The sequence below is a fragment of the Hemibagrus wyckioides genome, linkage group LG05 (genome assembly GCF_019097595.1).
Source record: "Hemibagrus wyckioides isolate EC202008001 linkage group LG05, SWU_Hwy_1.0, whole genome shotgun sequence".
Classification (NCBI taxonomy): Eukaryota; Metazoa; Chordata; class Actinopteri; order Siluriformes; family Bagridae; genus Hemibagrus; species Hemibagrus wyckioides.
In genome coordinates this window covers 21,834,961-21,847,692 of record NC_080714.1, presented here as the reverse complement: position 1 = coordinate 21,847,692, position 12,732 = coordinate 21,834,961, and the positions used below count along the sequence as shown (strand labels likewise).

General features: G+C 40.8%; 1 protein-coding gene across 3 annotated transcripts in view; it reads right to left on the bottom strand.

The window, feature by feature from the left end:
* Window positions 1–12,732, bottom strand: part of celsr3 (cadherin, EGF LAG seven-pass G-type receptor 3) — a 62,390-nt gene that overhangs the window by 29,700 nt on the left and 19,958 nt on the right. For all 3 annotated transcript variants that reach the window (XM_058389521.1, XM_058389523.1, XM_058389522.1), the window contains exons 4-13: window positions 6,120–6,342; window positions 5,192–5,307; window positions 4,711–4,799; window positions 4,455–4,612; window positions 3,968–4,131; window positions 3,687–3,812; window positions 3,034–3,203; window positions 1,492–1,677; window positions 1,076–1,186; window positions 314–482 (exon numbers count right to left, since the gene is read on the bottom strand). In XM_058389521.1, the coding sequence (XP_058245504.1) occupies window positions 314–482; window positions 1,076–1,186; window positions 1,492–1,677; window positions 3,034–3,203; window positions 3,687–3,812; window positions 3,968–4,131; window positions 4,455–4,612; window positions 4,711–4,799; window positions 5,192–5,307; window positions 6,120–6,342 (1,512 nt within the window). The remainder of the gene's footprint in view (window positions 1–313; window positions 483–1,075; window positions 1,187–1,491; window positions 1,678–3,033; window positions 3,204–3,686; window positions 3,813–3,967; window positions 4,132–4,454; window positions 4,613–4,710; window positions 4,800–5,191; window positions 5,308–6,119; window positions 6,343–12,732) is intronic.

Below are 12,732 nucleotides of genomic sequence, written 5' to 3'. Positions count from 1 at the left end.
CGGCTGGCAGCTCACCCAACCCCCAACAAAAAAACTGCACGACAGGGAAACAGACGAATGCAACACTCGGCCAAAAATCTTCACTTTCTCCGTTCCAAACCTACAGATTTTTCCCCTGAGGAAGGCGTCATGCTGATGCACCGCTAATAATTGGGACCGTCTGCACAGCATGTGCAAAATTCCTGTCCGTGACTGTGACAACAGCTCAGTTCCCCCTAATGTTTTGTGTAAATAAAACACTAGATTAAACGCTATTCCTGGGTCACACTAGTTTGAAACACCTTTGCTATTTCTCACACATGCGCGATGTTACCTGGCTCGCATAAACAGGTATGGCGTTCCCATTCATCAGAGCACTGGCTGTGGGCGGGGCAAGAGGAGGCGCTGCAGGGGTTGCCAATGTTACAACCAGTCTCCACTTTTACAGTTCTGGTAGGGCGGGGCAAAGCGGGGGAATCCGGACGCACCCCTAAACGGACACCCTGCAAAGACACAAAACACACACACACAAAATGATATATTACAATATATATAACAGTCACATATGCAGCATAAAATGTTTATTTTGTAAACAAAAAGCTTCTCACAAATACATTTATCTGTAATATTAATCCTAGGTTTATTAGTCAATAATATTAATAGTCGAGCATTGCTGGATGATTCATATTACTTAACAGACAACAGTTTTTGTCTCCCATGAATAAATAAGTGTTCACATTGTTTCATGGCAAAGGCAATTAAAAAGGTGACAAAGCATAACTACATCCCTAATGAGTGATGATAAACAAGTACATGTAACCTGAGATGGATAATGGATGTTGAATAAGTGTTTCTAACTTGCATTACGAGAACCTTTTTCCAAGGAAATGGTTAATAAATTAAAAAGTAAATGCTAATGGAATGCTTTTTCCACTTCAGACTAAGTATGGCAATCAACTTTGGGTGTGTAAGATTATCCAGTAATGAATGTTTCAGATGAATAACCCAGTTAAGGAGTTTTGATTGCTAAGAGTCAGGCATTTCGAGATAAATGAGACAAGGCATCAGAGAAACAAGCGTGGATGTCATGGCGGACCTGTATGCAGCCACGTATCCCGCTCTTCACCTCTCCCGAGCCTAAAACTCCTCCAACATGCAGGTGCTTCACCTTCAGCCCATGGATCTCACTGCCCACCATTACAGTTTCCTGAGAGATAGAGAGAGAGAGAGAGAGAGAGAGAGCAATAGCAACAGAGCGTAGAAGAAGGAAGAGGAAGAAGTAAGAGTGTGTTCAAGCTTAATGGAGTCCATTATCTTTTTAAATCTAATAAGGCATGACTTGCAAAATCAGTGGGAGGAAATAGAAAAAAAATGTGGTTTGCTTGCATTAGGTACCTGGAAAACAATTTTCCAAAAGCAATTTATTTAAAATAGTCTTTTATGCAATTTTATCAACTTCTGCATTGCAGTTATTAAACTCAAAACACTTGAAGCTACTGAAAGTCTGAGTACCGGATACAGTCCAAAGTCCAGTCTGACAGTAGCCACATAGCGCGTCTCTCGTCCACTGCGGATGTCTCGAAGCTCCAGCTGCAGGTCATGCCAACGTCCATCACACACCTGCACCTGGTCCAGGCGCAAGCGCACGGGCGGAGCTGACCCCCTGGTCACCGAGAACACCAGCTGACCCGCTGTGAGCTATGAATTACAACCAGCACAATTTTCAGCACAACACAGCACTCTGAAGATCAATGGATCAATAGAGCATCTCTATGAATAACTCACAGCAGGGAGGAACAGCGGCGAAATCAGAGAGGAGAAGTGTACAAAATGCGCAACACAAACAGGATAAGTGTGCTTTAAAGAAAGCTACCACTGCCGGAATATGGCTAGGAGTGCCATATAGAGTACATGCTTCAAATTATAACCTCAGCAAGTGATAATGTCTTGAACAGATCAATATATATGTAGGATTTCCCATTATAAGACTACAGTATATCGAATATAATCATATTAAAAAAATATATATATTTTTTTTATTATATTTTCCTTCTTCTATTGGAAGATCATTTTGTTCCTTTCTAGAAATAAATAGGATTAATAATCTTGTGAAGTGTTTATTCTAATCCTATAGTAAGAAATACTTCACTTGCTTAAGATGTCATCTAAAATATATTTAAAAAATCTAAAATAATACTCATGATGATTTCTGTGTTAAAAATTAATTCTATTAATTCTATTATTAAAGGTATAGATTTCATTTTCTTTCATATTATACCTATTATAGGTAAGACTTTAATAGGTTGAAATCTTGTAGAATTTAGAGTTTATGATGAATAATTAATACTATTTTTAGTGGTCATTTTCTAAAGGCTGAAAGATCTGAATCTTGCACAGAAACAAACGAAAGAAAATAAATTAAAATAAATTGTTTTAAGTCTGAATGAATAAATGAATGAATGAAAGAATTAATTAATTAATTGATTGATTAATTAATTAAGGCATCACTTTATGGGAGCTCAATAATATTCCAATCATGTTTAATTAAATAAAAAGCCATCACGATTATATAAAATAGGATCTAACTATAAACTATAATAAAGTCAAAATCATCGATCTTAATTCTTTTTCATGTAGAAGAATAATAGAAAACATGAAATAATCACACAGATTATGAACAATACCACAGAGATGCCATTCAGGTCATTTTATTAGAGAGTAACATGGTGTTAAAAATGACAGATGTTTATAAATATGTAACAAAATGGTGATTTCGGCTCCTGTGACATTTACTCTATCTCTTATTTACACTCTTACTTGCCATCAAGAGAGTCTGCAAAAATCTAACAGGGATTCGTGAGTCTATTTTCATAAATATTGTTTGTATTCCAGATTAATAGATTATAGATTATCAAACATTTTAGAATTCATTTTCCAGCTCAAATCAAACAGGATGGCAAGGAGAAGACAAAGATTAGCAGCGCACACAGTGTGTGTGTGTGTGTGTGTGTGTTGGATGTGTGTCGGTGTGAAAGAGAGAGTGAGTATACACACCTGAAAGATTAAGTGTGTGTACTGTTCAGCTTGCGCCTGCAGCAATATCCCATCTTTGGCTCGTGTGCGAAAAGCCAGCCCCAGGTACCAGGGTGTGCTGATGGTGACATCATTCTTCAGATCCCACAAAAGCGCACTGCTACCAAGGAAGCGGTGGGGGTGGGGCATCGCTGTGGAGGAGGTGTGGTCATGTGATCAGTCAGCACCGCTCTTACATGGTCATTTTGAATCAGAGCTATCAGGTCTCATCGTTTATCACCCGTGATCAGAACTGGATAATTGTTTCTGTCATTCAACACGCTGTGTTTGTTTTGGTAACAGACGGCACAATGTCTCGCCCCATGCTGCATCACGCCGAGAGAAGAGTGAATATTTAATACCAGATGCACACGATGCCAGCGAATATCCTGATAAGCAGAATGTAGCTTTTATTATTAAATTCATTTTAATCAACCTGTTTTTTATTGATCTCACCTTTTGATTGCTGGAGAGATTTATTGCTAAAAGGATTTAAATATTCTCTATACGCACGCACACACACACACACACACACACACAAAGGATCTGCCTTTGTTTCTGCCTGTACACATCATATAAGAGTGTGTGTGTGTGTGTGTGTGTGTGTGTGTGGTGTGTGTGTGAGATTTTCTTACCATGGCTGCAGTCTTTGCCTCCGAACCCTAGTGGGCAGTCACAGGAGAACGTCTCCCAGCTCACTCTGCACGTGCCTCCATTCTGACACGGGTTTGACTTACAGAAAGGCATCTTGGCACTGCAGCCTATCAGCACCAGGCATTCAAAATGACATCATCATATAAGTACAACAGTGGGATCACTGATGACATCAGACACTTATGACATCAGACATCAATGCATGATTTAGTAGCTATTGGTAGCTGTGCACAAAGACACACACACACACACACTCACATACCTGGCAAAGTGCCATTGTTAGCGACATATCCTGCCATGTCCACAAGTTTGTTGTCAATGTGAAGATCCTTCATACAGCCAGTAAATTCTCTCGTTCCGAAAGGGAAATTATCCGGAACATTCGGGACTCCGCCCAGAAACAATGGCCCGGTCAGATCCAAAGACCTAAGATGAAAAAGACAAATAGACAGAAAATAGACAGAGATGAGGAGAGATGAGAAGATCGCCCATGCAGAGAATATCAGTGAGGCTACAAGCTTATACATATGCAAGTGTGTGTGTGTGTGTGTGTGTGTGTATGCAGGAATTATTGTATGAGGCCACTAGTTTTTGTTTGTACAAAACAGATAACAGTCTAAATATCACAAATTTGCTTACATTTAAATATTGACCTAGAAAGGTTTTCACAGAATTCTCGACCCAACTGTGAATTTGTGTGTATGCGTGTGTGTATGTGTGTGTGTGTGTGTGTGTGTGTGAGTACTCACTTCTTACTGCTGCTCTGTTTGCCTTGTGCTGCACAGCTATAATTTCCCAGCTGAAGTCCGAACCTCAGTGAGATAGCGGTGTCACAGTCATCCACACTCACTACAGCCACTTTCTCGTCCGAAGGACCCTGGACCTCACCGCTCACACTCCTCTTGGGCTGCACACACACACACACACACACAAATACGGACTATACTTACTGAAGCAAAAATGACTAGATCAGATATATGGATCTATGCAAACACACACACTGACCTTGTTATAGTAGTGGACATGGACCGTGTGCCAGTTCCCATCACTCACACCTCCTGGCAGGTACGGGCTGACCTGCGTGGATGACTCACCTGAACCAAAAATCACACACAGGTCAGGATAATAATTCATCTTCTTTATCCTAGCCAGGGTCAAGGTGGATTTTCACGACCAGAGAATACTAGCAGCATAACAGGAATACACTCTTGATGGGATGCCGGGTCATCACAGAGCACCATGCGCACACAAACGCACTTCAAACACTTGGGGCAATTTAGAATGACCAATCCACCTTCTGTCATGGTTTTGGGAGGTGAGAGAAAACCAGAGAACCCACAGAAATGATTCGTTGCACACACATGAGAACCACAAGCACTTGTGGGCCCACTAATATCTTTAAAATTAACAGTCACCAGACAGAGGAAAATTTCATTTTAAATGCTGGTTCACACACACACACACACACACACACACTCACACCTACCTGTGGAGTACTTCAGCACTACTTGACCATCCAGTATCTCTAGGGCCAGGAAGTCGTGCTTTTCATTAAAGCGGCCGTTATAAAACAACAGCCCACTATTCTTAAGAGTGGCAAACCTGTAAAGAAAAACACACACAGATAATAAACAAAGAATATATAATGAAAGTGCTCATATGTTATGTGTGTGTGTGTGTGTGTTGAAGTAATGGATTATGTGGTATTGTGGATATGCCTCTGGGGGAACATGGAAAGGGGAGTGTATTGACTGCAAAAAATCCACTTGCACTTGTGTGTGTGTGTGCATGTGTGTGTGTGTGTGTGTGTGTGTATGTATAAGACACAGAGGGTAATATAGAAAGAAAGGTTAATAGAGAAGGACAAAGCATGAGATGAATGCTCGAATGTTCTCGACTACCTAGGGAAGGGGAGATAGAGTGCTGCTCTTTTCCTGTTATTGTTGGCTTTTACTAAATAAAATATCAATGCTTTAGATATCATGGGGATTAATAAAAAAACAAAAAACATATGTTATATCGCCGTGCCACTATGGCAACTGAATTCTGACCAATCATGGAGGACAGATGAGATATAGCACTCACAGAAGAACAGAGATGGAGAGTGTGATGATGAAAGAAATGGAAAGTGCAGAAGGAGGAGCTTTAAATGAAATAAAAATGAAAAAGAGAGATAGAAAGAGATCCTAGCGGGTATTGAATCTCTTCACCTCTATCTACAAGGCAGCTTTCGTCTCTCTTTATCTCTCTGTCTTTGTCTCAGATCTCTCTCTCTCTTTCTTTCTTTTTTTTTGGATCCCAGACAAAAAAATCATAGTCTTCATTTACAAACGTTATTGTAATGTGCATGGGTATGCATATGTGTGTGTGTGTGTGTGTGTGGTTTAATTTCATGAATATGTGTCTGTACTCACGAGAGAGAGATGGACAGGTGGAACCTCTGTCTCAGTCCACTGAACATGATGAATGATTTGGGAGGGAAGGAGCGAGTGCTGATGGCACAGTAGGGTTTCTCGTAGCCGCCCGCTGGACACTCACAGCGGAAACCTCCTCCTGAAAGCTCATGGCACGTCCCGCCGTTCCGACACACACCCGCTACGCACCGGCCCGTGCGCCGGTCAAATTCACAGCGTTCACCTGCCAGGAGAGGACACCATTAACCATCGACTTTAACACATTATACACAGAAGAGTTGTGTTTCTGAGCTTGGAGGAGAAAGAGAAATGAGCAGGACCCGCCCTCTGGGTGAGGAGCGTCCACTATACACTGTCCACTCACACACAGACACAAAAGCCACTGTTGATTTGCTCAATATTTTACAGGATTTTATTCTGTATACATTTGTTATCTCACTGCAAAATATATATCTTATTAAGCAGAAATATGTCAGATATAATTGAATTGATTTAACATTTTCATCGGTAAAGCTGTATCTTAAAGTTTTATGTAAAATCGGACTCTTCTGGATGCAGAAATCTTGATAACGAGCTGCATTTTGTCCCTCTGTTTATAGCTGCTGTGAATGCAAGTGCTTGTTCTTGGATTTTCCACAAAATTAAATGTAACCATAAATGGACTATGAAAGAGTATGATGTGTTTTTCTATAAAATAAAACTCATAATTGTTGGAAGATTGCTGGAGCAATAAGAGGAACAAAATACTTCAAAAGGTGTTGAAGGACTTTATGTCTGTCTTCTAAACAGAGACAAAGGGACATTACAGAGTGTTCGTCTACATGTCTAATGGTCTTTCAAATATTTTGGCTGCTTTCTGTCTGCCTTTCTTCTTCTTGCCATCCTTCTGTCTTCCATCCTCTCCCCCCTCCTCTCTCTCTCTCTCTCTCTCTCTTTCTGTATCTATCTTTCTTATCCATCCTTCTGTCTTCCACCCCCCCCTCTCTCTGTATCTATCTTTCTTATCCATTCTTCTGGCTTCCATCCTCTCTCTCTCTCTCTCTCTCTCTCTGTATCTATCTTTCTTATCCATCCTTCTGGCTTCCATCCTCTCTCTCTCTCTCTCTCTGTATCTATCTTTCTTATCCATCCTTCTGGCTTCCATCCGCTCTCTCTCTCTCTCTCTCTGTCTCTCTCTCTCTGTCTGCCATTCTTTCTCTGCCTATCTTTCTTTCTATCTATCTATCTATCTATCTATCTATCTATCTATCTATCTATCTATCTATCTATCTATCTATCTATCTATCTATCTCTCTTTCTTCCCTTCTCTCTCTTGCTCTCTTTCTGTCTGCCTATCTATCCATCCTTCTCTCGTTCATCCCCTCTCTCTCTTGTGCTCTTTCTGTCTGCCTATCTATCAATCCTTCTGTCTTCCATCCCCTCTCTCTCTCTCTCTCTCTCTCTCTCTTGCTCTCTTTCTGCCTATCTATCTATCTATCTATCTATCTATCTATCTATCTATCTATCTATCTATCTATCTATCTATCTATCCATCCATCCATCCATCCATCCTTCTGTCTTCCATCCTCTCTCTTGCTCTCTTTCTGTCTGCAAATCTTTTCATCCTTCTGCCCCCCCTGCTCACTTTCTGTCTGTCTATCTATCCATCCTATCTATCTATCTGTCGGTCTGTCTGTCTGTCTGTCGTCTGTCTATCTATCTATCTATCTATCTATCTATCTATCTATCTATCTATCTATCTATCTATCTATCTATCTATCTATCTATCTGTCTGTCTATCTATCTATCTATCTATCTATCTATCTATCTATCTATCTATCTATCTATCTATCTATCTATCCTCTTTGTCTTTATACCACTTTCCTTTGTCATGAGTTTTCCGTGTTTCCTACAGCCTGTTGATTTGCCTACAGTCTGGTTTTCTGTCTGTTTGGTTAGCTCTTGTAGAAAAAGGGAATTGAGCTTTTCCAGACATGCAGATTTCTTCCAGAGGCGTTATGATCTTCTGCCAAAAGTCGGCTAAGCATTGACTTTACACTGGTATAACGTGGTTAATAAATCTTAGGAAGCAGCTACTGTAAGTAAGTCAAATAACATGCATGTACAAACACACACACACACACACACAATGGTTTTGATGCCCTACGGTGATCCTGGACCACAACCGTCAGCCCCCCCCCCCCCCCCCCCCACACACACACACACACACACTCTGATCCCCCAACACCAAACGCAAAATCCTCCCTGTAGCTCTGTGCTCCTCCTGCCAACTGGTCCTGTGGTCCTCCATAACACACACGCACACATACACACACAAACACACACACACACATGCACACACACACACATGCACACACACACACATGCACACACAGCTTCAGGACTCAGACAGAAAAACAAAGACAAACATCTACCACACACAGACAAGGTAACACCACTTAAACTCAGCCCACGGCAAACCTACAACGTTTTAGCAACCACACACATGAACACAGACCCATGGGGGACAAAGGAATAAATCATTTTCCATCACTTTCCATCACTCATCAACAGCTCAGCTACACAAACACAGATTTTTAATCTGCAATTATTGCTCTCTATACGAAGAAATGTGGAAATGCACAAAGAGAAAAAAATATTTTTAAAAAATATGTTATTTGCAAAAGGATTTATTGATTTCTCTCTCTCTCTCTGTGTGTGTGTGTTTAACCCTTTGTGAGGACCAAATATCCTCACGATCACCAGGTCAACACAAAATGACCATAATTTTCAGCTTTAATTTGAAAAGGTTGAATAGGTCTGGATGTAAACAAAGCATTAATTAGCTACAGCAATGGAAGGTACTCATTAATTTGGGCAAAACGTCTGTTTGTGTGTGTGTGTGTGTGTGTGTGTGTGTGTGTGTGTAGGTTTTGCGTGGCCACAGGAAACCATTGCCACTGGAACCTCCCAAAAATAATCCAATAAAATAATTACCCAAACCGAAAGCCAGTGTACAGTCATACACCCGAATCCGGCAGGCTATCAGAAGCAGAAGCAGGAGGCTCTGGTGAATGTGTGTGTTCATTTTCTTCTCACAGCGCTGCACATGATGCAGAGCTGGATGAAACACCAGGCACTATGGGCCATGCTCCAGTTTCCCAACAGCCCTGTTGTGCAAAGCATTACATCTCTAATCCAATCCCCTAGCTAGCAAAGCCCTAAGTCAAGCTCACTGTACCAGCATACAGCCATGATCTAGTTAATGTGCTTCTCTCTACTACAGCTTAATCAACTAAACAGCTACCCAGCAGGCTGTGAGTCAGATCAGCAGGAAATGCACTAAAACATGCAGCGTGTCTCAAGGTGTTAGGCCATCACGATCCACCAGAAAAGCTTCAAGAAACCATGGGACATATTTAATAAATCTTAGAAACTCTCCTGGAGAAATAAACACAACTCTTCCAAAATATATTCCCTTTACTGGTGTTATGATGGTAGTGAACAGAGAGCTGTCTATCATGTCTCCCATTCAGATCTGATTTACATCATTTTCATAGTCGACAAACCATTCAGTTCATCCTCATGCACTGTAAATGAGGGCGGAGTCAGCCAAACCCATTCGCTCCCACCAGATTAGAAATGTTTCTTTATAAATTAAAGATGTATTAAATTTTGTACTGAGTTGTATTGGCTTCCTGTAAGGGAAGAAGTAAAGCCAAGTCATGCCAGTGAAAAAAAGAAAAATTCTTTCACAGCATAAAAGAGTCAATGGTTGTTCCTTTTATGTGTCAGGTACAAAGAAGCAGCATCGGTGAAAGGTATAGCTACAGCAGCCGTAAGAAAAACTCTTCTGCACTTGCATGAATTTGACTCACTGCTTCCTGTCACACACAGCATCTTAGTGGTTAGCACCGTTGCCTCACAGCAAGAAGGTCCTGGGTTCAAACAAGCAGGGGCCTTTCTGTGTGGAGTTTGCATGTTCTCACCGTGTTTACTCCGGTTTCCTCCCACAGTCCAAAAACATGTACATTAGGTAGATTGGTCATTCTAAATTGCCCATAGGAGTGAGTGTGTGCGTGTGGTTGTCTGTCTATATGTGGCCCTGTGATGGACTGGCAACCTGCCCAGGACCTTTCGCCCAATGTGCGCTGGGATAGGCTCCAGCAGACCCCCGTGACCCTAATTAGGATTAAAGCGGGTATAGGATGGATCCATGGATGGATGCTTCCTGTCACCAAAAAAACACTGGACTGGCAAACTTGTTCATTTTCTCTTTTTACATGAGGTGAATTGAAACCTCCTGGTGGTCCAGTGGCAGGCTCTTGCGGTCTCATTGCCGGGTTCAATTCCTGGGTAGGGCTCTAACCCAGCCACTGAAGAGTTAACTCTCAGTGCCGGTCCCAAGCCTGGATTAAATGGGAGGGTTGAGTCAGGAAGTGCATCCTGTATAAAACCTGTGTCAAATGGAAACGTGCGGACCAAATGACCTGCTGTGGCGACCCTGAACAGGGAGCAGCCGAAAGAACAACAACAATGTGTGTTGAATTGAAGTATTTTGAGACTATTTCATAAGGACACTATTCCTTCAATGAATACACAGGAATTCGCTCAGGAATTTGCTGAAGATATCTCAGAATCTCAGCGATCACAAAAGTCATCTTTGCTCTGATAAAGAATTTTTAATTCTCAAAAACACCTGAAAGTTCACATGTGCAATCTGAAACTTGGTACTCCTTGTATTCGAAACATGTGTACTGCTTGTATGTATGATACAGACCTGTTGCCATTGTATGACAGCAAAAACCCTTCTTTTATGATTAGCCTTTGTGTTCTATAAGGCAATTCTTCTCTTGCGTTTTTTTTTTTTTTTTAATACTTTTTTTAGGAACAAAGACTGTCACTCCATTCCACTGCAGTGGTAGAGGCGATGCTTAGTGACTTTAGTTTCCACGGCTACGGCAAACAGAATAAAACCATGTTCACACTGTAGCTGTCCTTACAGCAGTAAGTCCTTATTATCTCAGGAGAGAAAAAAATGCATGAAAATGCTTCCTATGTCTTCCTTCTTAATATAGAGACACCATTGTGATGTTCTATTAAAAATAATAATAAAAATCAACAGTAATCTTTTCAAATATGCTACGGTATGTTAGTCTGAAAAGAAGTGAAATAAAGGCATGAATAATTTAATCCTAATCTATAAATAAAGCAAATTCATGCACCACATCAGTTTAATACTGCATGTTTTAGGAATTCTAGCCTAACCACACTAAACACTAATAAACTGCAATAACACGATCAACACAATCGGTCTATTCATTAGCAGCTAAACTATACAAGTCTCAGGCACCTGATCATCGCTCTCTTCTCAAGTACATCGTTTTAAAAAGATTGCTGAAAGGCCTAGAAATCCTGACGGGGTATAGGCTTTGTCTTCTTTCTACACTAGAAAGCAATGCCTTTTCAGTATTTCTATGTTTTCCAGCTGTTGCTTTTCAATATATATATATATATATATATATATATAAACAGTAACAGAGAAAAAAGGTTCTGAGGCAGACTGAGGGACAAAGACAGGAGGACAGAAAGAAAGAGACAAACAAAGAACAAGCGTGAAGCCTCACTGACGGCGACACAAAGCAATTACGGTAAAACATTTCACTCTGATGGCTACCCTGCACAAAGCACTTAGAGACACACACACCTCCCTATTCACAAAGCACTTATACACACACGCAGGCATGTGGAAAAATGCACAGAATATGTGACTACACTTTTGTGCCAGCCTGTGTCTCTAAAGGAAATAACAATCCATCCATCTCAAAAAGCCATCCTGTAAAAAGCGGTATTTTAAGAATTTTGAGCAGGGCCCTTCAATTCAGACTTTTTATACACCACACACAAATACACACCACACACACACACACACACACACAAACTTCCACAAGAGCACTTCTTCTGCCTAAGACATCAGCTCGTCCACATGCAACAGTCTTAAAGTTAAGGGGACGGTTATTTGTTCGTGACAAAAAAAAACAACACAATTTTCTACGTTCATCAAATGTGTTCACTCAACCAAGATGTTGTTAAGAAGTAATGAAAATTTGTCTCAGCACAAATCTTTTCAATCAATAGTTGTTTCAGCACTAAAGCAGACTTCCTGATGTATTTGAGAACACAAAAACACTTCAATCTATAATTTAGAGCAAAGCGTAACAGTTAACAGTGCTCTTAGTTTAAAGACAGAATTGTACTGGAGAGCTGGAGGTGATGCGGATACACTATATTGCCAAAAGTTTTGGGACACCCCTCCAAATCATTGAATCTAGGTGTTGTTTTTCAGGGGTTGGGCTTGGTCCCTTAGTTCCAGTGAAAGGAACTCTTAATGCTTCAGCTTACCAAGACATTTTGGACAATTTCATGCTCCCAACTTTTTGGCAACAGTTCCCCTTCCTGTTCCAACATGACTGTGCACCAGTGCACAAATCAAGGTCCATAAAGACATGGATGAGTGAGTTTGGTGTGGAGGAACTTGACTGGCCTGCACCTCAACCGACAGAACACCTTTGGGATGAATCTCTGACCTCACAAATGCACTTCTAGAGGAATGATCAAAAATTCCCACAAACAC